The 27,822-nt window shown below is 41.1% G+C and overlaps 1 protein-coding gene across 1 annotated transcript; it reads left to right on the top strand.

Moving 5' to 3' along the window:
* Positions 1 to 23,181, top strand: kif1ab (kinesin family member 1Ab). Its single transcript, XM_070844415.1, has 48 exons — positions 1 to 47; positions 1,214 to 1,390; positions 4,366 to 4,439; positions 4,691 to 4,870; positions 5,022 to 5,090; positions 5,403 to 5,581; positions 5,755 to 5,866; positions 6,190 to 6,267; positions 6,412 to 6,477; positions 6,691 to 6,769; positions 6,861 to 6,939; positions 7,297 to 7,439; positions 7,640 to 7,678; positions 8,758 to 8,957; positions 9,171 to 9,250; positions 9,893 to 9,968; positions 10,070 to 10,149; positions 10,246 to 10,352; positions 10,430 to 10,513; positions 10,777 to 10,957; positions 11,432 to 11,504; positions 11,591 to 11,681; positions 11,788 to 11,936; positions 12,735 to 12,913; positions 13,213 to 13,350; positions 13,478 to 13,596; positions 13,697 to 13,782; positions 13,970 to 14,105; positions 14,516 to 14,699; positions 15,059 to 15,149; positions 15,261 to 15,379; positions 15,484 to 15,539; positions 15,726 to 15,834; positions 15,993 to 16,059; positions 16,184 to 16,268; positions 16,367 to 16,472; positions 16,790 to 16,813; positions 16,963 to 17,077; positions 17,263 to 17,396; positions 17,507 to 17,568; positions 17,664 to 17,809; positions 18,090 to 18,278; positions 18,380 to 18,451; positions 19,156 to 19,265; positions 19,962 to 20,081; positions 20,242 to 20,434; positions 20,513 to 20,631; positions 20,761 to 23,181. Exons 2-48 carry the CDS (start codon positions 1,285 to 1,287, stop codon positions 20,816 to 20,818), a joined length of 5,142 nt encoding a protein of 1,713 aa, XP_070700516.1. The 5' UTR covers positions 1 to 47; positions 1,214 to 1,284; the 3' UTR covers positions 20,819 to 23,181.
* Positions 23,182 to 27,822: the final 4,641 nt, after the last annotated feature.

The raw sequence follows: 27,822 nt of genomic DNA, 5'->3' as shown, positions 1-27,822 counted from the left end.
TGGGCAGAGGATTCACCCTCTGCGCTCTTCGAGTCTGAGTTGCTGAGGTAAGAAAAGGCTCCTCTTAGATGTTTTTCACGGCACAGCGTCGCTGCTTGTGGCTTATAGGCCTTGGATGAGGACAGTCGGTGTGTGTGTCGGTGATGTCGAGGCCTTTTTGTACATGTGAGGTTATAAATAAGGACGCTGCGTCAGGATGTATGATGTTTGATTCGGCTGCTGTCAACAATTGTCTTTTAAAAATACCTTTCAAAAATGAAATGAAATCAATTAGATAGACGTTTGAGCTCGTGTAAGCTGTAAATGTTAGTCCAGCGTTACTGATGTGTGCTGACCTGCTTTCTGACGCAGTGTTTGACGATTTGGTGCCGTTTCTGTTTACGCGGCCTGACTTTGAGGTGCGGCAGGCAAGGCAAGATGGAGGAGACAATATTTACATGGTCTACATTTAAATGTCCTCTCGAATCTTCTGTGGGTGTGTTTTCGCATTTACCCTGCACATGGGGGCTTGTTGTAAAAATTGCTTGTCATAAAGATGCGCAGGAATTGCGTTTCTCATCGTTTGCAGCTGAGAAGATGGATATGCTCCGCGCTGTTTTCAAGCAAATCAACCGTTTAAAATCGCCCTAAATTATGTAGAAAAAAACAACAGTAGAAAGAAGCAAATTCCTTTTAAAGAACCAGTGAAAGACAGCAGTGCGTTCTTTACATTAGGGTATACCTATGTTATTTTCTTTGGGGTGAATCAGTGAGGAGAAACAATTTGATCACAAGGCCTTCAGCCCTGAGAGATGAAGCCAGGGGATGATGCCCCAAGAATAAGCAGCCATTTTATTGTAGAATAGCAGGGATGCTGATGATCCCCCTGCCAAATAATGGCCTGGCCATTTAGGCAGCATGATTTAGTGTCTCTGACTGAGGCCAAACTGACTGATTCAGGGCCTGGAAATGGAGAATGTGTCACAGTCGTAGCTGTGAGGTTGGACTAACAAGCCCCTAGTGTCAGTGTGTAATGATAATAACAACAACACACCATGGATTCAAATTGTAGATATTACCAATATTTGTAGGTATTTATCCTTACTAAAAGTATACTGAAATGTATGGTGCTTCATTCACAATGCAGAAAAAAAGCTGTTTCCACCTGACAGGTCGGTCTGTGTCCTACATGCTTGCACTGGTTTTAAATCCCTCTCATCGTCTACCTGCGCAGGTGCCAGGTGTGTGTCTGTGTAGCCACACAGATCTTCAGCTCTTCTGCTCGCTCACACACCCACCTGCAACATGGCTGCGGCTTCAGTGAAGGTGGCTGTGAGGGTCCGTCCCTTCAACTCCAGAGAGATGGCGAAGGACAGCAAGTGCATCATTCAGATGTCAGGAAACACCACAAGTGAGTACAAGTTCAAGCACTTTTCAGTGTATCTGTTGGCGACCGCAGACTGCAGAGCTGTCTGATATGATATGGCTATAAAAGTTTTATTAACTCCGATGGATGTGGAATTGGAATTTAAATTACTATATTTTTTTATTTTTCTCCTACTTCGGTTGAGGCCAACATTGAACCCTCAGTGGAGACTGACTTGCAATATGTTTTGTTTATTCTTATTTCACTTGGGTGTTACTTCAAGGTTCGGAGTAATAAATATGTAGAGTTTGACTCTAGAAGTTTCCATAGATCTGCTGAAGGGGGAAAGTGTAACACCTGTAGGGTAACAACAAATGATTACTTTCATTGTGAATTTAATCTGCCAATTATTTCCTCAACTAGTCGATCCATCATTTGTTCTGTAAAATGTTTGAAAATGGAGATTAAGATCTCTTTTCCAAGTGAGCTCTTAGAACAAGCAACATTTACAAAAACACAATCAGCAAAACAGAGCAACATAATTATGAAATAAAACAAGAATGAAAGAATCAGTTATAAGAATGACAGGAAACATCAGAACATTCAGATTTCTAACTTTGAACCCAACCTGGTGAAATGATGAATGGGCTTTGAGCCGTTCACACTGGATTACATTTGTTCTCCATTAACAGCTGGAAGTGTGATCGAGGATAAATGTGCTGAGCTCGAACGTGGGTGGACTTTGACCTTATTAGAGTTATTCATGAATACTAAGTGATTTAAATACACTGTTTTCTAGGTATTTGGGTTGAAAGGATACAGAATGAATTTACTTGTTTGAGAAATAGATACATTTTTTCCCGATTTAAGGGGCAAAAATGAAAAAGTCTATTTGTTGGGGAAAAGTTGATTGTAATGTAATACAAATTCAAATTCAAATAAGCTTCATTGGCATGACAGATCAGAAACCTATACTGCCAGAGCAGTAGAGAAAATGATCAATATTGAAAAATTAATTTCTCCCTCAGGGAAATGAACATTTTTGTGGCAAAGCTATATCAGAAGTAAACAATTATTCAAATCATATTATAATTATTATTATTATTATTTTTTAAAGTTTTCTAAAAGATATGTTTCTAAAGGTATTGGTATTTATTTAATGTTTATTGTATAGGAACAAGTGTGTATCATAAACCAATGCCTCACACCACATAATTTTTAGCCTAAGCTAATTTACAATGACATAATTTAAAATACATAAAATGCAACAGCCAATACACCAGAGAAACAGCAATAAATATGAATTGATTTGAAAATGGTACGTTTGATACGTTGAAAATAACTGTAGAGTTTTGTATCTATGGAGATATATTGATCACATGACAGATCAAGGTTTTGATGTAAGGAAACCAGAAAGGGCGTCAGGCTCCACCCTGATGAAGGCAAGAAAACGTTAGATCAATAAAGCAGGATGTGCTGGAGGAGCAGATTTTTAGATTTTCATTCAGCACATATCGTGCACATGCAGCACACCGAGCATACTGCATAGAATCCGTAACAATCTGTAGTGTTGTGTTCATTCCTTTATAAAGAATATAATAGTCATTTCTGTCTTTGATTCTTTGTCTTTACGCCCCATGAGGGATTAATGATTGACTGTATGTCAGATAACAGAGCGCTTACAAAGAAAACATGCACAGATGACGAAACTTCTCAAACTGATGAGTGCTGACACATTCTTGAAAGACTCCTCGTCAGGTTTTCCAGTCTGCTAACCTTAACCACAACCTGTTCATGTCATCATATAAATAACTGAGGCAATCTGATGCAGCAGTCATGAAGTCATGCATGAGGCGAGACGTGTATCATCTAAAGACTTACTCATGGCTTTAGAGTGCTACACCCAGAAATGCAGCGATGATCTACTGCTGTTTTTGATCATATTCCTGTGACCTACATTTAGCCATGTTTAGCATTTCACCTCAGTTATTTGTCTTGTAGGCAGATTTGCCCTCCAGTGACAACAGAGTGGGTAGAGAAGTATGCGGCATCTTGGCAGCTAGAGAAGGAGACAAAAGCTTCAGTCAGGCCTGAAGCCTTGTCAGTGTGTGTGGGATGTAGCGACCGTCGCAGCTCTCCGCTCTCATCATACGAGCTGCAGGGACGAAAAAGACCTCCTTGTTCTGGCTGAGCCCAGACACAGGGTCAGCTGATGTAACTGTGTGCTTGTTTGTGTGTGTGAAAGAGAGAGAGGGAGCATATCAGCCTGTTGTGCCTGTCGGGGTTTTTAATGACCTCATTAGAGCCAAACTTGCATTATTTCAGCTGATTACTGACTCTGAACACGACTGCTCACGGTTTCCCACAGTTGTCCTCTTATATCTCAGTATCATAGTCACACTTACCCCCGCAGGCTGCTAAAGGCTGATGGATGGATGATCAGCGTGTTGCTTCTGAGTGCAGTTTACAGCAGGACTTGCTGCTGCTATACTGAACTTATCCACCAGGGGGATGCATCCGAGTCCGTTTACAACCAAAAGAGCATCTGCTGCTGCTCAGTTCCTGTTTCAGATTCAACCTGCATTTCACCCCTCCTCTCTTTACAAAGTGATGCATCAAAAACTGCTGCTTTTGATACTAACTGTAACATGGTGTGTGGGCCACATCTCTCTGGTGATGAGTTTTTGTAAATTTGCTTTAATCCTGCTACCACGAATTCAGAATCATGATGTAAAGGATGGGTCACTAATTCACAAATAAACAGATCAGCACATGCTTTAATTTAAACAGAATGAACACATGTGCAGTGTGTCCATGAAGGTGCGGGGAGACCAATCGAGTGTTTTGCATTGAAAGATGTAGCCATATTTGATGATGAATTTAAATGTTTTGATAGTTTGCATCCTGCAGCTCATGTAAAACTGAAATGGAAGAATATGTAATATATATGTATAATATGCAGGTTAATGCAGTGATGCAGTTTCTGATGCCTCTGACTGATCCGCTTTGCTCTATTTTAGCGATCCTGAACCCCAAACAGCCCAAAGAAAACAAGAGTTTCAACTTTGACTATTCTTACTGGTCACACACCACGGTGAGTTTCACTGCATCAGCTACTAAACACACTCACTACTAGTCAGATAAGAACATATATCATTTGCTGTTAAACAAGTCACTAATAACAGATAAAAAATATTGATATAAATGTTGTTATTTAACTTAATTGTGGAAGAACCTTGTTTGCCTTCAGCACCGAATGTGTTTTTGATGACTATTACAGCGTATTTGCTCTCTCCCTTTGTTCCCTGTTCCCTTTGTTTCCACTGCGTCCCTCTTTGTCTGCAGCCTGAGGACATCAACTATGCGTCCCAGATGCAGGTGTACAAGGACATTGGTGAGGAGATGCTGCTTCATGCCTTTGAAGGCTACAACGTGTGCATATTTGCATACGGCCAGACAGGAGCAGGGAAAAGCTACACCATGATGGGACGACAGGAGCAGGACCAGCAAGGAATCATACCTCTGGTAACACAGAATAAAGTTCTGACCAATAATTGAGCACAAAATCCCAAAGAGTGTACATATACCTGTTGAGAAAGCAAGCTTCTCTTGAATCAAAATTTCAAAGATGTAATTTTGACCACGACGATGACACAACGTTCTTTGTGTTTTTTAGCTGTGTGAGGACCTTTTTACCAAGATCAGTGACAGCAATAATGACAACAACATGTCTTACTCTGTGGAGGTGAGTGATGACAAACTCTACCAAACTTTTCATGTATGTTGTTTTTTGTCCTTTTCTGTGTGAAAGTCTGAACAGCTAAAACCATGAATATCAAAATGTTTGCGGCATAGATGTCAGATAAATAATAGGAAAGATAACATAGTTGAGAGTAGCAGCTGATGTTGTAATTATATTATTATATCAGACTAGCAGAAGCTAATTCACTTGATTTATTATGTCGGTATTGCCCCAGGAGCCACTAAGCAGTAATGATAACAGCTTGATAACTCATAAAAGCATTTTACAACATAACCGGCTCTTTGCCTCCTGCAGGTGAGTTACATGGAGATCTACTGTGAGCGTGTGCGTGACCTGCTGAATCCCAAGAACAAAGGAAACCTGCGTGTCAGAGAGCACCCTCTGATGGGACCCTACGTTGAGGATCTGTCCAAACTAGCCGTCACTTCATACAACGACATCCAGGACCTGATGGACTCTGGAAACAAGGCCAGGTAGCAGAGCTAGACTGAGAGATGGCGATGGACGCCTTAGATTGCTGCGCGTTATGATCGGATTGGAAAGAGGGATGCATGAATAAATGAATCAATGAGTTTGCTGGAAAATATAATGATAGATGAACACAATGGCATGAGTCACCTAATACAGCATTTTTTCCTTTTTTCAGGACTGTGGCTGCTACCAACATGAACGAGACCAGCAGCCGCTCCCACGCTGTCTTCAACATCATCTTCACACAGAAGAAACACGACATGGAGACAGACAACACATCGGAAAAGGTCCTGACATCAAGCTCAGCTCACAGTGATGATGCTGTTCTGACAATCGAACCAACAGGAAGAATAGTTTTCTGGTGTTTCTTTGACCACAGCAGCCATAAAGGAGATGCTACAAGGAAGAAATGATTTTATTACCTTTTACGACCTGAGTGGATGCCATCAGTGGTGTTGTTAACTGATGAATGTGTTGTTGTATTGATTGATAACCACATGTAACCTTTACTGCCGGCTCTCCCGGTGCAGTTTCAGGTGAAATGTGTAAGCTGTAGTGGATGTGTAATCTTTTTCATCTTGCCTTGAAAATATCGTTTTAATCATCACAGGTCAGCAAGATCAGTCTGGTGGACTTGGCTGGCAGTGAGAGAGCCGACTCCACTGGAGCGAAAGGAACCAGACTAAAGGTGATGTTATTTCTGCATACATGGAGGAGATGGAAACAAACGTAATAGTGACTGCTTCAAAGCAGCATTTCACATTTAAAATGAGCTCATGTATAGATTCACTAACACTAAATGAGACGGACTTTTATTTCTTTTTATTTGCAGGAAGGAGCAAACATCAACAAATCTCTAACTACGCTGGGGAAAGTTATTTCTGCTCTTGCTGAACAGGTGTGTTTTTTACACTTTTTATCAAAAGAATGATGTTACAAATTCTTAATTTATGTTGTCAAAGAAACAAATGTTGACATTTCACTTCCCTCTTCCAATTATCAGGACTCAGCACCAAACAAGGTCAGTATTACCAGCTGTCAGATTTGAATGTATTTTTCAGATATGATTCAGACGTAATTAGATAAGAAACTGTGGTTGTTTTGTGTGCAGAACAAGAAAAAGAAGAAGGTGGAGAGTTTCATTCCATACAGAGATTCAGTCCTGACTTGGTTACTGAGGGAGAACTTGGGTATGTGCACGTGATAATAAACCTCAGCTCTTACTACAGTAACATCATTTTCTGTCTCTAATCACGCATTGTCTCATTTTCTGCCTTTTAGGAGGAAACTCTCGCACAGCCATGGTGGCTGCCCTCAGCCCTGCTGACATTAACTACGATGAGACTCTCAGTACCCTCCGGTAAGAAAAGAAAAACGTCAATAACCTTTCTTTTTAAAGGTCATTAAATCACACATTTTTCCTTGGGAAAAGCATTTTGAAGATTAAGTCACACTTACACCACAGCTTCAACCTGTAGAATAGATGTACTAATTAGATTTTGGAGCATTTTGCTGCTTATATTTCCATATTAATAAGAAAAATGACTTCATGTATCTTAGTAGTGTGGAATTATTTACTTACAGATGCCTCATGACCTTTGCAACTTATTGTCTCATATTGTCATTAGTTGGTCATTGTAGTTCAGTGTGCAGAGCCTGAAGAATCATGCTTCACAGCTTAATGGCTTCATGATGTCAATGACCTCCGTGCTTGCAGGTACGCTGATCGTGCCAAACAGATCCGCTGTAACGCTGTGATCAACGAGGATCCCAACAACCGGCTGGTGCGTGAGCTGAAAGAGGAGGTGGCTCGCCTCAAAGACCTGCTGTACGCGCAGGGCCTGGGAGACATCATAGAGAGTGAGTGTTGCACAGGGAAGCACAACTTTCATTCACAGAAAACGTGCATATTTAGGCACACGAACACATACACGCACAAACCTGAATTTAGACTTTTTGTGCAGCTTTTTTCTGACTGTGAGATTAAAACAGAGGATGACAGTTTACTTGGAGTGTGGGTGTCTCTCACACTCATTCTCTTCTCTCCTCTGTCCTATCAGCGTATCGGTGCACCGACCCCGCCATCGCTGGTTTGAAATGTGTGTATAACTCGAGCAAGCCTGCGCTTTGCAACTAATAGACATGAACCCCGAGCTGGCCTTCTTCCTCCACCACACCAGAGACCTAACTAACAATCCCGAGACACTAACTGTGAAGTCAGACTAGACATAAACTAAGTAAAAGATAATAATGATTAAGAGCAACACAAAAACAATCGATGAGGTTAAACTTTGTCGCTGTGCTAAGTTGCTCTTTTCTCAGCAATTCTGTAAAATGGCCTCCTTTTTTCTTTCCATTAGTCGTGGTTTCCATGGTAATATGTGCTATTTCTCTCCTGTTTAATCTGGAAACTCTTAATACTTTCATCCTCCTAACACATTTAAAATTTTCTTTTTCACCGCGAGGCTTTGCACTGTGATCCTACAGCACTTCATGAAGAATCTGTTGTAGACAGAGTTTAAAGCCAGCTTTGGCATAAAACATGCTGTTTAATGCAGTGACCACGGGAAAAAAAGGACTGACTGGGAGGACGCCATTTTAGACTGTTTTCTTTGCATCCTGGTTCTCTGTGTGTGTGGAGCTAATTGAAGCTGTGAGTCAGGTGCTTACAGGCCTGCATCACTACCAAAGGCTGTGCTAACCCATTTGGAATCATAAGGACATGCAAAACATAAGAAAAAAGAAAAAACTCAGGCAACATATAGTATGCATTGTAGTGATGTATATGATTTTGGTTTTTCTTTCTCATAACATTCTCATGCTTGCGAGCTTGTTGAATGTGTCTTCGTGTATTTCAGTGTCAGAGAAAAAAGTCCATTTGGCATTTTGTGCTCTATCAGTTTGATTTGCTCTTTTCTCTCTGCGATGGCTTTGGTAAGCAAATGACCTCTGCTTCTTTGATCCATTATTTGAGCTTTCTCTTCTTTTTTTGTACTCCTCCCCGTTGTTCCCCCATTTTTTTCCTTTTTATCCGTTTCTCTGCGTGTTCCTCTCAATCCCTAATGTCTTTCCTTAATTACCCGGCGTCTGCACCTACCTTCCATCCTTCTGTCCTTCCTTCCTTCCTTTATTCCTTCCTTCCTTGCTCACTTCCATGCAACGCCTCTCTCTCTGGCAGACCTGTGCGATTACAAGAACTTTGTGAATAATCGCCAGGCTGTCAATCAAAGGGGTGATCTCTCCGCAGTGACCAATGCCATGACAGGAATGAGTCCCTCCCCCTCGCTCTCGGCCCTGTCCAGTCGCGCCGGGTCCATCAGCAACCTCCATGACCGCATCTTCAGCCCGGCCAGCGAAGAGGCGATTGAGAGGCTCAAGGTAGGAAGGATGATGGTGAAATTGTTCAGGGTGTAGAGGTGGTCAATAGGAGGTTAGATATGAGCTTGGGGGCAGAAATAAGATGAGTAAATTTGAGAAAATCAAAGAAAATGCAAAGAAGTGTCAGGCAAAGGCTCTTAATACATCCAAATTGAAAAATATCCTATTTTAGTTTATAGACTTTTTAGATAGTTGTCTTAATTCTGCCAACAGGAAACAGAGAAAATCATCGCAGAGCTCAATGAGACGTGGGAAGAGAAGCTGCGACGTACTGAGGCCATCCGTATGGAGAGGTGCGTCAAACATGTTCATGCATGAATCACAGTTTTAACAACATCCAACCAGATCATTCTCACCCAATGAATTTACAATATACTGTATACGACCTTTGGGGTTGGTCCAAAATTAAAACAAATGCGCTATTTCTAATTGTTTGACCCCTGAGATGAAGTTTATAGTTGGAATACACCGTATTTTAGGGATTGGATATTCTAAGGATGGAAAGATCAGGTTTTCTGTCTGCTGGTCCACACACTGCTTTGATCCAGAGTGAACACCTCAACAGCTGTAGGGATGGACTGCCATGACAGTTTGTAAAAACGTTCACGGTCCCGAGAGGATGAATCCTGAAGACTTTGGTGATCCTCTTACGTTTCTTGTTCCCTGTCGCCACCACAAGTTTGGCATTTTTGCATTTTAGAAAATGAGCACAATCTAATCTAATGATGCTTATATATTGGATTTTTATAGTCATGTAGCTTTTCATAGTAGCAGCTGTGTGTGAATGATATAGATATCTTGAGGGAGTTAAAAGGTTAATAAAGTTAACATCAAAGGCCAAAACAGCCTCAAATTACAACTTCTAATAACTCTAACCCTGTTGTTTTGTGTAAAATCGTATGTTCTGACTCTAGCTGTGCGATTTCTTCCTGCAGAGAGGCCCTGCTGGCTGAGATGGGTGTTGCCATGAGAGAAGATGGAGGCACCGTGGGTGTCTTCTCCCCAAAAAAGGTAAGATGTTTGTCAGTGATACACAATATCTTGATATATTCACAACTTCTGTCTAAACTCACAGAGACACTAAGCCATATTTGCCATGCCTGCCCTTTTAGACGCCTCATCTGGTGAACCTGAACGAAGACCCACTGATGTCAGAGTGTCTGCTGTATTACATCAAAGACGGCACCACCAAGTAAGGATTTTATATGTTTCAATTTTGAGATTTAATCCAGATGGTGTGCTGTTTCTGGGAATTTGCCTCAACTGCTTTACCTTATCTACCCTTCAGGGTTGGTCGTGAAAATGCCAAGACTCGACAAGACATCGTTCTAAGTGGCCATTTTATCAGAGACGAACACTGCACCTTCAGCAGCACCACAGGCCCACAGGGAGAAGGTAAAGGCTGGCTGCCATTGGTCTATATTGTGCATGTACGTGCTGAATACTTTGCTATATAATCTTTTCTTGAACAGGATGTATCATCCTGGAGCCGTGTGAGGGGGCAGAGACGTACGTCAACGGGAAGAGAGTGACCTCTCCCATTGTTCTGCGCTCTGGTATGTGTGAAGCTCCACATTATTTTGTTTTAAAAAGATGTAGAACAAAGCAACTGTCCCTTGAGAGTAAACAAAGAAATGTATAGGGAGGAAATGATGAGTCTGTGCCACATTACTGAATAGCTACCAAAGATTTCCAGTCGTTGTGGAAAACTTCACATGAGATAATATGAATGTATCATATTGCAGGTCTAATGTGTAATTACTGTCATTTATTTATGCCCAAGCATTTGAACTTTCATGGCTTCATGTGCACTTTTTAGGGAACCGCATCATCATGGGAAAGAGCCACGTGTTTCGCTTCAACGACCCGGAGCAGGCTCGCCTGGAGCGAGAGAGGACGCCGTGCGCCGAGACGCCGGTGGAGCCCGTCGACTGGGCCTTCGCTCAGAGAGAGCTGCTGGAGAAACAAGGCATCGACATGAAGCAGGAGATGGAGCAAAGGTGTGTGGAGAAGACAGTATGTTGACTGGGATTGCCACATTACGTCTAATTGTAAAGGAGAGTTTTCAGGTCCAAACACAGACGCACACCAAAGGTTGAGCTTGATCTTTGAATTTAGTTAATTCTTCAACTGAGGAGCACATGAGACATTGCGGCTGCAGTAGGAAAGTTGCCACACATATATACCCATAATGTCATTCATCATTCACACCACAAAGAGACCTTCACGTCACTCTTGGCCGCCTTAACATCAACACCAGATTGAAATGTAAGGTTTAAACAGGTTGCAACATAAACATGCATACTTTCCTCATCAGAGATACTAACAGTATCTGTCTGCTTGTATAACGTATGCCCATTTCTGTTCACATGTGTGCAAACTGCTGTGTCAGAGTGCGTGGTCTAACTACTAAAAATAATATACTTACATTTAGTTCTATTAGCTTTTTAACATTAGCTTTGAATCCCTGTCAGGCTTCAGGAACTCGAGGATCAGTACCGCAAAGAAAGAGAAGAAGCCAGTAACCTGCTAGAACAGCAGAGGCTGGTGAGTGACATCTCCATCTGACACTGTCATTAATTATTTAAGGTGCCTGATAAAAATGATCAGTTCAAATGTGTGTTTTCCTTCAGGACTATGAGAGTAAACTGGAGGCTCTTCAAAAACAAGTGGACTCTCGGTACCTTGAGTCTCCTGAGGAAGAAGAGGAGCCTGAAGAGGAAGGTGATACTGTCACTTTTAACTGTTGCTGGCACAATAAACAGTCATCTCTGAATCAGGCTTTTATTTGGTCAGAATGTACTCACATGTCATGGTTCTTGCCCTCCAGTGCCGTGGACGGAGCGTGAGACGGAGTTGGCTCTGTGGGCCTTCAGAAAGTGGCGTTTCTACCAGTTTACGTCCCTCAGGGATCTGCTTTGGGGCAACGCCATCTTCCTCAAAGAGGCCAATGCAATCAGTGTGGAGCTGAAGAAAAAGGTGTTTGTTAGTATAAAACATTAATTATCCTTATTCAATTTTTGTGGTAAACATAAAAAAGACTTTTATGAATAACATAATCCAAATCTACTTCCATATACAGCACTTAATGTTGTAAATGTCTTGAGATTTACTCAGATCTGTTTTTTGCTGTTGCCATGGTGCTGTCCCTCTCTCTACTTTACAGTCAGACTGCAAATTGAGCATAATTTTGATATGATACTGGTGCATAAAGAGTTTTCTCTTCAGTCCAGACTGGAGGCAGAGTGAAGATTTTAAAGTGTCTGTCAGTGGTAATTCTTGGCTTATTGGTTTATTCTAGTGCATCATCACAATGTAATACATAGTGCTGCATACTGAATGTGAGTTCAGGCATCCAGCTAGTAATAGATACAGATGATGAAACATAATTCCACTTTTTTTGCCCATTAAACCTGTTTTCACTCAGTTGCTGATTTCAAACTCTCCCCCAGCTGTATGTTGTATTACAAAAAGCAGAAGATCAAACTTACTTTAATGCTGAACTTACTTTGCGGCTGAGACATCCTTGTGATGTTGTACAATTGTAGCAATTCACAGTGCCTGACTTTCATCTGTGTTACTTCTAAACATGTTACAGATGATTGAAGACAAATATTATAATATCAGACCTCGTCTTAGTGGTGTGGTGATAGAAGGTTCACTGCTGTCGTAATTATATTTTTAGAAAAGTTAAATCCTGTCTTGATACTGAAGATATGATGCAGGAGGACATAAAACAAGCAGTCACTCGTGTTTTATGTCTCATGCTGTCCACAGGTGCAGTTCCAGTTTGTCCTGTTGACAGACACTCTCTACTCCCCCCTGCCCCCCGACCTGCTGCCCCCGAGTGTGGCAAAAGAGAGAGAGCGGAGACCTTTCCCCCGAACCATTGTAGCCGTTGAAGTGCAAGATCAAAAGAATGGAGCCACACATTACTGGACTCTAGAGAAACTCAGGTACAGTGGTTTTGTCATTAAGAAAAGTGAATGTGTGGCTTCAAGCTGATTCCACGGTACAGGTCTGTTTATTCCGCCATAAAATCATAAGAATTACAATCTGATGCTTCTTCAGAAAATATACATGAGATTCACAAGATTAAATATAAAATCCAAAAACTAAAAAAGAACAGCTTTAAAAGAACCACAACAACTATACAATCCAGAGGAATCTCTTGTTGATCAATACATCTGCACAAACACCAAAGATGGGCAGGCCCTCACTGAGTCTTTTCTTTGTTTTATACTGCCCCCTGCAGGCAGAGGCTGGACCTGATGAGAGAAATGTACGACCGTGCTGCAGAGCTCCCCAGCAGTGCTGTGGAGGACTGTGACCACGCTCTGACCGGAGGCGACCCCTTCTACGACCGCTTCCCCTGGTTCCGTCTGGTCGGCAGGTCCGTCACAGACTAAACAGCAACAGATGCTCTTTCCCTCCTCAGAGGCATTATTGATTTTAAATCCTGCTCTCTTATTGGACAGCAAATGTTCCCTCGTAAAAAACCACTTCCTCCTTCCCCTCAGGGCTTTTGTGTACCTGAGTAACCTGCTGTACCCGGTGCCCCTGGTACATCGTGTGGCCATCGTCAGTGAGAAAGGAGAGGTGAAAGGCTTCCTCAGAGTGGCCGTACAGGCCATCTCAGGTACACATAAAGGCTGACTAGTAGTCTCATCACAGTCAGATGTCGGTGTAGCTGTTCTGGTGATACTGGTTTAACATCTTGTCTGCTTGTTTTGTCTCAGCTGATGAGGAGGCCCCTGATTATGGCTCAGGTGTGAGGCAGTCAGGCACCGCCAAGATCTCTTTTGAAGACAAACAGTTTGAGAAGGTACTAACTGACCAGCTGGTGTACTCTGAATGTGTCCTCTACAGCCAGTAAACGTCAGATTTAATGTTGCCACGAATATTAGATGTGTTGAGATCAAAGAAGGCTTGCTGGAATTTGAATTTCTTTCTTGAATGTTAATGTTCAGTGTAGTTGAAGTCCAGGCTGATGGTTTTCTGTCTCGTTCCAGTTCCAGACTGAGTCGTGTCCTGGTAATCTTTCCCACTCCAACACCTCCCAGGAGGAGCTGCGAATTGTGGAGGGAGAAGGACAGACCGCCGAGATAGGAATCTCTGCCGACGAAGTCAACAACAACACCTGTCCAGGTGAGGTGGCACATGTGCAGCCCCGTAGTCTGTGGACAATGACGCACTGAAAGATCTTCATTGCCGGCCGGAATTTGAATGAGGATGAGGGAGGAGTTAAAAGGACATGCTGTGTTTAAAACTTGGCTTTTGCTCACAACTCAATGCACATTAGTGGCGAAATCTGTCTTTTTTGTAACAGTGTTTGTTTCCACTGCCATATATTTGTTGAAAAGCAACCAAAATCCGTTAAGTGTCCCTTTATGCACAACAAATTCTTACTACATTAAATGAGCACCACTCATTTACATATTTCAGTGCTGCCCCAGCTGATAATCACGGTTCACCAATGCTAAAATAAACTCTTAAATTAAAATGATCTGAAACAGCAGATAAATGTGTTTCTGTGTCTCTTCCTCGATTCCAAGTAGCCATCATGGAGGCTCCCCACAGCCCAGTGAAGAGTTCAGATCTGGGTCTGGATCTTCCTCTGGACCTCTCCCCGGTGAAAGCTCTGTCCCACCTGAAGATCGGCAGCACCTTCACCTTCAGAGTCACCGTCTTACAGGCCTCCAGCATCTCGGCCGAGTACGCCGACATCTTCTGCCAGTTTAAGTGAGTTCAAGCATGAGAAACATATTGTCTCATTAATGTTTCTATACTTTATATGCCGTACAATTGTCAGCTTGTCTGCTATCTCTGTGAGCGGCCGAATAAATGCATTACATATCTATGATGTGAATTTTTGTTAAAGCTCATACCAAATTGTTTCATCATTAGATAATCTGAAAAATGATCTCAGTCAGCAAATTTAATCACCAAATTGTTGTTAAAATTTGACTGACTGCATTTTCTAATTTAGAATATTAAAATGTTCACTGATTGTAAATGTTTGTGGTTTGAGCATGATTAAAAAAAGAATCACTATGTGTGTAGGCAGCTTTCATTCTATATAATGACGTTACTTTTTTCAGCTTCATCCACCGCCATGACGAAGCTTTCTCCACTGAGCCGCTGAAGAACACAGGCAGAGGACCTCCGCTGGGCTTCTACCATGTTCAAAACGTAAACACCAAACGCTGCATTCAAACCTACAGTATCATTACCACCTGATTACTACCACTGCAATGTGTTAGTAATCTATTACTTATGTATTTGATTTATATTTCCTCTCAGATCACAGTGGAGGTGACAAAGTCCTTCGTGGAATACATCAAGACTCAGCCCATTGTCTTTGAAGTGTTTGGTCACTATCAGAAACAGCCCTTCCCTCCGCTCTGCAAAGACCTGATCAGGTCGGCAAGACACTTGACCTTTTTAATTTCCAGCAGCTGATGACTAATTGTGAGTTGATATTTTTAGAAAATGTTTCCTCACATTTGGTTTCTTTGTCTTTTAGTCCCCTGAGACCTTCCAGGAGGCAGTTCCCCAGGGTGATGCCCTTATCCAAACCAGGTTAGCAGTGACATTTAATGTGCCTGACAGTTCAGCAAAAGTTAATTTGTTTTTACAGTAGAGGGTATTTTAACCACACATTAACCGGCCCTGTTTTTCATCTCAAATCAGCGTCAGCTCAGTTCAGTTTGGTGCAGTCCAGTTTACTCTGTCACACATTAATCTGTCCACTCGTCTTTCCTCCAGTGCCGGCCACGAAGCTCAGCACTCTGACTCGCTCCACCGCAGGACCTTGTCACGCCAAATATGACCTCATGGTCTTCTTTGAGATCTGTGAGCTGGAATCTAACGGAGAGTGAGTTGTCCCTTTATGACCTGTTTTTCCACTTTAATACCATGCAGCGAGGCACACAGTAGAGTATATGCAGATAGAGCACTTTTTTCTATTTCTGCAGTGAACATAAAAGTCATCTCAGTTAAACATTTAAACATTGATTGCTTGCCGTTTTCTAGCTACATCCCAGCTGTTGTTGACCACAGAGGCGGGATGCCCTGCCACGGCACGTTCCTCTTACATCAGGTCTGACAATGTCACAACAAATACACCCAGAAATACAATTAAGTGAACAAATTCAGCAAACTCAATCAATTCAGCTCTTTTATCTGAGTGTGTTTCCTTCCTGTCTTTACTCTCGACCCCACAGGGCATTCAGAGGAGGATCACAGTGACCATTGCTCATGAAACAGGAAACGATATTGAGTGGAAAGAGGTGAAGGAGCTGGTTATTGGTGAGTGATGAGGACAATTCAAAAACATCCTTGGCCCAGGTATATTTGAGGGGGAAGAAATCTTTTAAAAGTGCAGTTTTTCTCTCGTGACTCATCAGGTCGGATTCGAAACACACCAGAGGCTGATGAGACTATCATAGACCCAAACATCCTCTCTCTCAACATCCTGTCTTCTGGATATTTCTGGCCAAAACACAACGACAAGTATGACTTTTAGACAGAGTTTCAATTCACTGAATGCTTTCTCTCTCTCTCTCTCTCTCTCTCTGTATTTACTACTTGATACTCAACATTTAGCTGTTAACAAACCGACAGATACATCATACAGACAGAACAGTTGCTTTGCTTAGTAATTTTTTGACATTGCTTCAATGTGCCTTTCACAGTCAGATATGATTTGGCTTCAAAGCATTTTTCTGTTTGCATGGATCTGTATTATTTGCGGAGATCAAACTTTTAACAGCTGCAGTTAAAAGTTTCTAACGCGTGTCCTGTTTCTCTTTATCCTTTGTTAATGGCAGCGTCTCCTTGGGAGTTGATCATAGGTATAAAAGACAATCATTTTTATCTTCTCAGTTATTATTTCTGATAACAAAATGTCCATTTGCTCACAGGATTTTTCATGAGGTTGACTCTTTCCGTTTTTAGAAAATCATCCAAATGGACGATAACGTTTTTGTTTGTCTCACTGCAGAACTTTCTACCGATTTGAGGCAGCATGGGACAGCTCCATGCACAACTCTCTGCTCCTGAACAGAGTCACTCCCTATGGGGAAAAGATCTACATCACCCTCTCTGCTTATTTAGAGGTACTGGAGACGACGTTTAATTTAACTTTAATTGTACTCAATTTGCTCTTTGTTGACACTCGAGAATGAAAACTTAAGAGCCACTTAAGAGCCTTAATTCAGCCACGTTATACTCACATACTACACATTATACACTTTGCAGACATATGAATGGATTCTGAGTTGTTACTGTACATTTTAACCAGATGGAGAACTGCACTCAGCCAACAGTCATCACCAAAGATTTCTGCATGGTGTTTTATTCCCGTGACGCGAAGCTGCCGGCCTCTCGCTCCATCAGAAACCTCTTCAGCACCGGCTGCCTCCGGCCCTCTGAAAGGTAAAGATTTATGGATTCATGCAGTCTGATTCTCTCTATCCAAGAAACATATTAGATAAAAGTTGTAATTTATTTGGTAGTTTAATTACTGTCTTCTCTCTCCTTCTCAGTAACCGTGTCACTGGAGTCTATGAAGTCACCCTTTGCCATGTGGCGGACAATGGAAGCCCAGGTGAGACCAAAATCGAAGAAAATAAATTTTCTTATTAACTGGGGTTTGTATTTTCATTTACAACAATCACTGACCATTTTATTCTTCTTCTGCAGGCATGCAGCGTCGTCGCAGGCGTGTGCTGGACACCTCGGTGGCGTACGTCCGAGGAGAGGAGAACCTGGCTGGATGGAGGCCTCGCAGTGACAGCCTAATCCTGGACCACCAGTGGGAGCTGGAGAAACTCAGTTTACTGCAGGAGGTCAGTTTGTGCACTGAAGAGGTTTCTAAGAAAGATGACACCTGAAAAAGAGAAGTTAGGGGAGTATTTTTACCGGCAAAGGTGCATTTTACTCTATTTTGACTGAGCTTTACAAAGTCAGACTAAGATTTCCAGCTCAGTTTAGCCACAAGCAACCACAAACCAGACAGTCCTGTCAAAACAAAAACCTTTTCATGAGAAAATGCACCGGTTTTATAGCACCCTTTGACGCTTCCTGGACCACAACCGTTGCCATTAAACTTGTCACTGGTGGCTTTAGGTGGAGAAGACGAGGCACTACCTGCTGCTGAGGGAGAAGCTGGAGGCGACTCTGCAGGCAGGACAGGATGCGCTCTACAAGAACAGCGACATAAGCGATTTTGCAAAGAGCCCCGTCCTCAGCCACAGTCCCGGCAGCAGCCCTGCCCCCGACAGCCCCAGCCAGAGGCAGAGAGAGCTGGCTGCCAAGGTGACTGCTCCTCTCTGAGGCCTCCAGAACTTTTCATCTTACGTCAACTATTGTTTTTTATTTTTTTGATTTTATTGAACATTTCACTGTTTTCTCTGCAGTGTCTGCGTCTGCTGATGCACACCTTCAACAGGGAGTACAGCCAGGTGAGCAGCAGTGCCAGTGAGAGCAAGGTGAGCCCCAGCCTAGGCCCTCTAACCCGGCCCGTTAATCCTTCTGAACCTTTAGCATTTACCTTCACTAAATATTTAAGCCCTGCAATTCAACCACTCTCTGCCATTGCATTCATTCATTATCCTATCATTTTTTGGCACTTTTTGTTTTAAAATTTCTTTCTTCCTTTCTTTGTCTGACTATATCTTTTATCTTTAACCACTAAGCGGACCTGAGTTAAATATTATTCACAAATAATCCAAAGATTTTGAATCAGTCTTACTTCTTAACTCTGTCTGCCAAAACCCATGAATCCATATTTCATACATTAATATTTATTATAGATTCCCTCTCTCCTTCACCCGGCCTCCTCCCTCACTGTCCCTCCTCTTTAGACTCTGCGAGGCTTCCACTGACCCAGTGTTACTCCTGCATGTCCTCTTTAACATGTTAAACAGCGAGGGGCTCTTAGATAATGAGGATTTGTGTTACAGTGGTACAGAGATGGTTCTGCAGTACTTTGTTAGAAAATGACAAATTGTCTGATTGAATTGTTCTCTGAATGCATGTCTGTGTTGTTCGTGCTTAATTGTTTGCTGGTATGTTTTGTCTGTATCTGTATTTGTCCTACTCGTCTTGTATGTATGTGTGTGTGTGTGCGTGCTTCTCCTTGCATGATGTGTTGTGAATGTTGTTCTGTGTGTGGCTATGTGTGTGTTTTTAGCTTTCTGAGATGTCTGCGTCACTGATGAGAGACTCCTCCTCGTCTGGACTGAGCACGCTCACTCCGTCCTCTACCTGCCCCTCACTGGTCGAGGGACATTATGATATTAGGTATGTAACTACATGCTGCTTTAGATATGTCGTTCCACTGCGCCTGAGAAGATAAATAAAGTTTATGTTGTGTTTTAAGATCATTTAGCATCGGCTATAATCAGCTGATAACCAATAATCTGAAAATGCCTTTTGATTGCAGAGCCTTTTTTGTTGATACAGCAGGTGGTTTTGCAATCAGCCTTTTTTTTTTTCCTGGAGAAGTAGGATGTCCTCATAGGTGTTTCAGATATGCTGAATTACTCTTGAATAGTGTCAGCATTAGTTTAATTTAGTGTTTTATTATTATGTATAACATATTATTGTATTATTATTGCTGATGCAGTAACATGTAAGTAATGTAATGTAATTGTTGTAACTGGATTTAAAATTTTTCATAGTACATATTTCACAAGCTGGTTGTGTTTTATATGAAAAATCGTAATCTAAACCAGCAAGTATAGCTGTGACATTGATGTAGTACAGTAAAAAGTACAATATTCCCTTTGAAATGTAATGGAGAAGAAATATAAAGTAGCATATAAAGAAAATACTGCAGTCACTCATTGCTAAGACACAGTAAAATGATAATTTAGAAAGTTTGTTGTGAATTAAGAAGAAGAGTTAGTCAGGAGAACAGGTTTAGGCATTGTGCTTTAGATCAGGTAAACCGTGTTCCTTTTATCACATTACGAGCATTTGGTTTATGTTGTGTAGACACACTGAACCCAACTCAGGAGCTTCTACGCCCGATCTGGATCCGTACAGCCCTGTGGACAGAAAGAAAGCTCTCAAAGGATGCACCTTTGTTCCTGACATACAGGAGATTCGTGTCAGGTCAGACATCACACACACAATACGTGATTTTGTGGATAAAGTTACCATTTTATCTATAAACTGCAAAAGCTGCTGTTCCTATGAGGTATCATTTAAGAGAGACTGTGGTCAAGTTTTATTCATTTTGTCCTCACGTCAGTATTTCTTTCATTGCTTGCAGCCCCATTGTGTCAAAGAAAGGCTACCTGCACTTCCTGGAGCCCCACACCAGCGGCTGGGTGAAGCGTTACGTGGTGGTGCGCAGGCCCTACGTCTACCTGTACCGCAGCGAGCGGGACAGCGTGGAGAGAGCTGTCATCAACCTGTCGTCTGCGAAGGTGGAATACAGTGAAGACAAACAGACCTTACTGCGGGTACGACCAAGCTTCAGCTCAATATTACAACTGATTTTATGATTTTGTGAGCTTAATTTTTTATTTTATTCTCTCCAGACTCCCAACACGTTTGCTGTGTGCACTGAGCATCGTGGGATACTGCTGCAGGCCACTAATGACAAAGAAATGCACGACTGGCTGTACGCTTTTAACCCTCTGTTAGCCGGCACCATCAGGTGAGTGTTATGAAGTTCTTGTCAGGAAACTTTCTCAGACGTTATTAATAAATTACAGAAACTGCAAAATGACCACAACTGCTTTCCAAATTAAAATTACCTCCCCTTTCTTCTGTCTCCTCTCCTCAGATCAAAGCTCTCCCGGAGAAAGTCGATCCAGTCGGCCCCGTCTGCTCAGAGGATGTGAGAGGTGAACCGGCCTGATGGAAAACAACAAACAAAACAAAACAATACAATCTAAAAGCTCCATGCGCCATCCTGCTCTAATGAACATAGACCATATATTCAAACTTATACATAAAACCGTTTAAATAACCTTCTGTATGATGACTGTCACTCTATTGCTCATCCTGAAACCGCCAAAACCGCCCTTTCTCCGTTTTTCGACACCTCAAAACCCTGCATGGTGTGCTCCCTCCTGACCTATAGACAAACTAAACACCCAAACCCGTTAATTAACTTACCTCTGCTGGGCATTGGGACTAGTTTTGATTAGTTTTCATGTAGAAATCTGTCATGTGTGAAGCCACCAGTTCCCTGTAGAAAGTTAGTATGTGGTCAGTATCTCCTTCATTCATAATAACTGAAAATAGCTCCCACTTTTAAAACCAACCATTCATGTACTTCTGAAAAACAGCATCAGGTGAGGGGGAAAATGAAAACATCAATTCAGATGTTTCTCCGTGTGATCAGAGCAGGGACGAAAGCTCCACACACATCCATCATGTACTGGACATTACCTCAGTTTGGATTGGCTTGGTGCTCTACAGCATAGAGTATTTATTTCACTGCATAAACACTATGATAAACAGATCAGTCATTTAAACACTGAAGTAGCATGAGGGATTTATTAGGACAAAAGGGTAAGTTGTTGTTCCTGTGTTGTTTTTTTTCTTGGTTCCATGAAAGCTGAGTTTGTTGGCTTGACTAAGGCAAAATAATCCATTATCAGGAGAGATAACTCATGTGCTTGCCTTGTTCTCTGTATTTTTTACATGATCCCTTGTGCGTAGAACCATTATGCATAATGTTATTTATTGTTGCTATCGTATATGCGTTTTCTGCACTGTATTTGTGACTGGACCACTGAACACTTTAGTTGCATGGCACTTTATTGTCTCTATTGAGTTAATGTATCATTGTATCATTTACTCACTTGTTCTAACCAAAGCGTAATCTTCTTGTTTTAATTGTCTCAAATCATTTTCCACTTGTGCAGTTGTGATAGTAGACATTTAGGATGTTAAAGAAATAGATATTTTTGGAATTATGCTTATTGGCTCTCTTCCGGTCGATACCACTCTGTATGGTCTATAAGGTAAATATGAAGCTACAGCCAGCAGTCGATTACATTAGCTTATCATAAAGAATGGAGGCAGCGGTGAACAGCCAACCCAGCTCTGTCTGAAGGCAACAGAATCCACCTACCTGCACCCCTAAAGCTCACTGATAACACATTATATCTCATTTGTTTGATGTGTTTGTAATCTGAGGTGTAAAAATGACAAGTTTTTACAAGGAGTTCTGTGCTGGACTGTTTCTTGGCCAGGTGCTGCGACTTCCACAACAAACAGACAAAGAGACAAACGAGAGTTAAATAATAAATGAGATATAACGTGGACTTCACACAGAAGTTGCACTAACCTTTTCCTCATTTCCACTCTTCGCTAATCTAATCTAATGTACCATTGTCATGAGGACGCAATCCCCATACCGATGTGTTGTGCGAAGTTTCCCTCCCTCAGGGAACATTGGTTACATGCATTACCTCCGCACCTAACTTTTGGCAAGAAAGCCAATAACTGAATTTCCCAAAATGTTGAACTGATCCTTTAAATTAATGAAAAATGTGTTCATTAATCTAAGATGTACAGTTTGTGAGTAGTTTTACTTTAATCAAATAAGCACTTGTTCTGTCTGTTATGGGCCAGCTGCATTACTTAAGTTTACTATTTAAGTCTTGTTTAATATCTAAATGGAAAGCTGTAGTTGACTACGGACCTGCAATTTGTTGAAGGCAGTTACTTTGAGTGGGCAAGAGCGTTGTCCATGCACCAGATAGTGCCTCCCTTTCCTCACCTCTTTTTCTTCTCTCCCTCCTTCATCGTTGTCTTTGACATGAACACTAAAGTTAGTTACATGTGTCCAAGATTATGCTTTTATGAAGAGTAAAAGTAGATGCTTTGGATCTCTTTTTATATTAATGGTCTATGTCAATGTTTTGGAGAGTGAATATTATCACTGATGCTATATAGTATGTTGGTATAGCCTGTTACAGTACAGTACAGCGTTTATCTCATCATCATTTACTGTAAATGTTGCATTTAAAAGCAATGCCCCTCTTAGCTTTTGTACTGTAGCTGCTAGATGTTTGACAGACCGATGCTTGTGTCAGAAACCAGTGCAGTATAATTAGCTTCGTGTTGTTATGACTTTTATGTTCAGGGATGGTTTATATTTGCTTTTACCCGTCGTCTTTTGTTTTGCACTATAACAAGATGACCTAAAATGTTGGTTTGAAAAAATATATAATCAGTGGAGCAAAATTGTAAGCAAACAATACGTTGCTTTTGTTTTAAAATAGACATAGTTTTTAATTTATACTGTATTATTTGGATTTAAAGGGTTATTATCTATATCTGTTTTCACTCTAGAGAATAACACCTTTGTCTTTTGTAAATATTTGTCAAAGACATGGTCAGCCAACCATTTCGTCTTTGCCATTTTCCTCTTGTTTTCTTGTCTGACTGGTTATGATCACAATCAGTCAACAGAAAGTATTCAGGACTGTACGCCACAGGCCAACCAACCTGTCGAGCAAAGCAGCCTGATGCTTTAAAAATCTGACTAATACAAACCTTATGTTTTACATTTTAATTTAGATTTATAGCTACGTGGCTTTTAAAATGAAATTCTTTTTGTTAGCAAAGAACTGAGTGGGATAACGTAACTTATTTCTGAATGCTTAGGGTCATCTTGGTATAAAAACCTTTATTTGTCTTGTGAAACGCTTATAGATGTATCCTGTATGTTGTCTGCTGGAACAGAAGAAAAATAGAAAGTTTTATTTATAAGGTTTTGAAGGATGGATTATGTCTTTAAAATATGTTGCACTCATGCACAAAGCATCTTTATTTACTATAATTTTGTGTGACGTTGTTTTAAGAATGTATGCAAAAGACTGGTTTGTGTTTAAGAAATATTACGGCCCTCTCCTGAGGAGGAGGAGCAGATTAGATTCTGAAACTGTGCCATTTTTGCTTCAGCAATCAAAACACCAACAACACTGCACCAAATTGCATTGATTTTTATTTAGTTTATAACTTGCAGATAACCTGCAATACTTCCAGCCCTCATAGTTCAAGGGTCTCATGTTTAAAAAAACCACTTTGTCAGGCAGTGTTAGTGCACCGGCCGATAACTGTTGAAAGGTAAATGAGTTGATTATTTTATATTTGGCTGCTTTTTAACCGTCATAGCTCTGGATCGAAGCATGCAGGTCCACTTATCTTCTGCTGTACTCTGTCCCTCTCTCCTGCCTTACGGCTTGCTAATGACAACAGCTTTCCCCCCCTGAAGTGCTGCTTGTAAAGTATTGTCATTCATGATCCTTGTAATGACTAACTGGAAACCTTCCTCTTGGCTCTGTCTTGTATATAAATGGAGATTTTCTGTGTTGGGTCTCATCACACAGATGATATTAACTCTCTCTTCCTCTGTATACCATGATGAATAAGAATAACTGGCCTGCTGCTTCGTCAAGTGTTGCCCCAGAGTAAAGAAGGCTGATCGGGGATCAGATTTGCACATTTCAGCTCAGTGCGGGTGACGTGATCATTGCGGACCGGGTAGAAGATCCCAGGTCTGCTCTCTGGCTCTGAGCTGCTTGACAGAAGCAGAAACAGGTCCCAGCCTGTGATGAAGTCTTAATCTCAGTGCTCACGTTTATCTTTTAAGTGTTCTGGGGTTCTTTCTCATGTCTGTGGACACGTAACAAAAGTTGTCAAGAAAAAAACAAGGCGAATAAATAAATGAGTGTTGAAACTTATGCGACATCTTAGTGTGATGTGTTTGATTGTTGCCTTCATCACTGTCTGAATATAAGTTTGTATCACCGTTATGCACCATTTCAGTCATCTTTTAGGACTTTTGTTGGATTACATTTTCCCAGTGACTCACTAAAATGCAGATATCTTTTCTGCAAGAAAACAGATAAAATACAGAAATGTCACACAAAAACAAAACATATTTAGCAAAACATATTTGCTATGTTTCCAAGAGTTAGATTGATATCACTCTCACATCTCTCTGTTCACTATGGAGCTACAGCCAGGTAGCCTCAGTCTGTCTGAATGTAACAAAATCCACCTACCAGCACTTCTAAAGCTCATTAATTAGCACGTGGCATCTCACTTTAATTTGTTCAAAAACTGAAGATTAAGAGTCAGATTAAGACTCCACAAAATCACTGTGCTCGGCCAACTGTCCCTCCATCTTAGAATAATATCCCTTTTCCTTAATCTCGTAACCTAAAAGTTTTGTTTATTGTTACTTTGATGTTTTTGCAGCTCAGAATATATGTGCAGCTAACTAGCTATTTGAGCTTATTTGTGGTATCATCAGATTCAAACAGTCCATTTTTTTGGCATATAACTACAGTAGAACAGCCTTTAGTCACTTATTTGGGTGAAGTAAAAGTCTTTTGTCCCAGGCAGAGGTCGGTAAACCTGGTGTGACCATTCCTCTGCACCACATTATGTTTCCTGGTTGACACGTGATGATGTTTTCTGTAAATGAAGCTGTTCTTGCTTTGCCCAATCTCATCAGGTTAAATGTGTAAGGAGAGAAAACAGCGTCTGATAAAACATGACCCCAAAAGGACCGTTAATGGATGCCTGTTGCATAACACTTTGTACTGTACTTTCGCTCAGGGTGAACACATGTGCACGTCTGTGTGAGACTGTTCTTCTGCGTTTGTGCAGCCTTCCATTATTGATTATGCTCTCACCGTGTGCTCAGCTGCAGCAGGGCCAGTCAGACTAATCCCCTAATAACAGAGGCAGAAATACTAGGATCGACACAAAGGACCTGGACTGAGAGAGGGGCAGCCGCCTCCCATCAGGCACTGAGGTTACAGCAGACTATTGATGAGGTTTGGTAACATAACTGTAGTCCTTTTCTATGTGATGAATGTTGAATATTTAACCATGTGTTGTGCTAATGTTTCCATATCTCTTGTCTACCTGCTCTCACTATGTTTCTACTGCAGGCGCACGGCTGTACAGAGAGCTAAAGGCTGAAGACGGCAGCTGCTGGCCTCTGAGGGAAACAGCTGTGAAAAAGTGACACTGAAAAAAAAACACATTTAATGAAAAGATAAAATGAGATACCACTTACAAAAATAGTACATAAAAAGGAAAGTGATCTATCGAGTCAAATTAGTTGGATTGTCTCTAATGCGGAGAAAAAAACATACAAAGAAACAAAAATATCACCAGTGAAAGATCAACATTAGTACACATAAGAAATTTAACACCGTATTTTAAAAAATTAGCGTATACTGTAGTAACAATAAAAGTAAAAAAAGATAAATAAATAAAGATAAATAAAATAGAGTCAAACCCACTTCCTGCCAGAATAATTAATATACTTACAACACAAAACTCCATGTGACTTCAAACCCAAATCTCTGCGTCACAAGAAGTCAGTAACTCTACAGGAAGTGTTGGTCAAGCAGCCGTGGATGTCATTTTGTGTCATAAGTGTGAACACACACATCTGAGCACGTGAGGGGGTGTTCTAGCACACACACACACACACACACACAGCTGCCCCACCAGTGTACAGTATGTTTTCTCCTACATACATTCGCAGAGCTATTGTCCTATACTTCCAGGTGCAGGTCACCCTATCCCACTTCTTTAATTATGCACACTAAGAAGGCCCCCCATCTGAGGTTTGGGTCCAGGTGATGCTGCTCCTTGGTCTTATTGTTTATTGGCTGCTCCAGAGTAAAGAGACAACAGCGTCTGGATTTTATCCCTCATTATTTATACGTTTTCCACTATTATTATATTTTTAGTGTTTTTTTTTAATTTTTTAAAATCTTCTAGCTCTCATCCACTGTCACATTGTTGGCGATTCTACTGTCTCTGGACCATATTGTAAGTACTGCATGCATGCTGTATGCATTTATATGATATCATGATGACTATTGGAAATATACCAGATCTAATAAGAAATGATGTAAAATTAAGACATTTTTTTAAGGTAAGAAAAGTGATATATAGACTTATGGTTTATGTTGAGCTATTTGCATCATTACAACTTTTTTGGATAAAACTCACAAAATTATGTACTTTTTTATTATGGACAGGCAACATTTTAACTCAACCTTTCTTTAAGTGGGGAAAGCCTAATTGAGAGAAGAAAAATGTAATCCTTCTCAGGAATGTCCCGGCTAAGATTGGCAGCAATAACAATGACAACACCAGACAAATGTCAGATTTTTTAGCTGCTAGTTTATTGTGAACAATTGGCAGTAATCAGCTTATAAGAACATCAAATATGTTGCAAGTTTCCCCAGAAATTAGATGACAAATGTAGTTAACTTCAAATCTTATGTTAGGGAATTGTGTGCGAAATGCATTTACAGAGCTACCACTAAGAAGACATCTGACTTCTTACACTGCGGTGTGCAGTTAGTTGGGAGACACACTGTAATTGCCTGTGTAGTATTTAGGCTATTGAATTGCTTGGAGCCTGTCAAACAGTCCTATGAATCAGCAAGGTTACCTGAAGCAGGATATCATGTCTCTCCCAACTCCAACACACTTTCTCCTGCACTCTGTGTGGGCTACGCTACCTTCGCTGACCAGGGGTCCTGTTTCACCACTTCTTGTTTTTGTTCCAAGTACTACGAGCGTCGTCGTCTGTTCTTTACACTGAGCATGTGTGTGTGTGTGTGTGTGTGTGCCATCAAGGGAGTCTCAGTCTCTTAGAAGATTAATTTGGACTTCCTTATACTTACTGCTGTGTGATGCTCTGTGTCGCATTTCTCTCCTGGAAGGGTCCTTCTGTTGTTCACTTTATCTGATTATTGTTGCTGTGTGATGTTATAATTCTTGTTATTTTCAGAAAAAGGAGCTCCGGCTGCTGTGAAACTCTGGACTGTGAATGAGCAGAGCCAAC

The sequence above is a fragment of the Pempheris klunzingeri genome, chromosome 15, assembly GCF_042242105.1.
Source record: "Pempheris klunzingeri isolate RE-2024b chromosome 15, fPemKlu1.hap1, whole genome shotgun sequence".
NCBI lineage: Eukaryota > Metazoa > Chordata > Actinopteri > Acropomatiformes > Pempheridae > Pempheris > Pempheris klunzingeri.
This window is presented reverse-complemented; position numbering and strand designations above follow the sequence as displayed.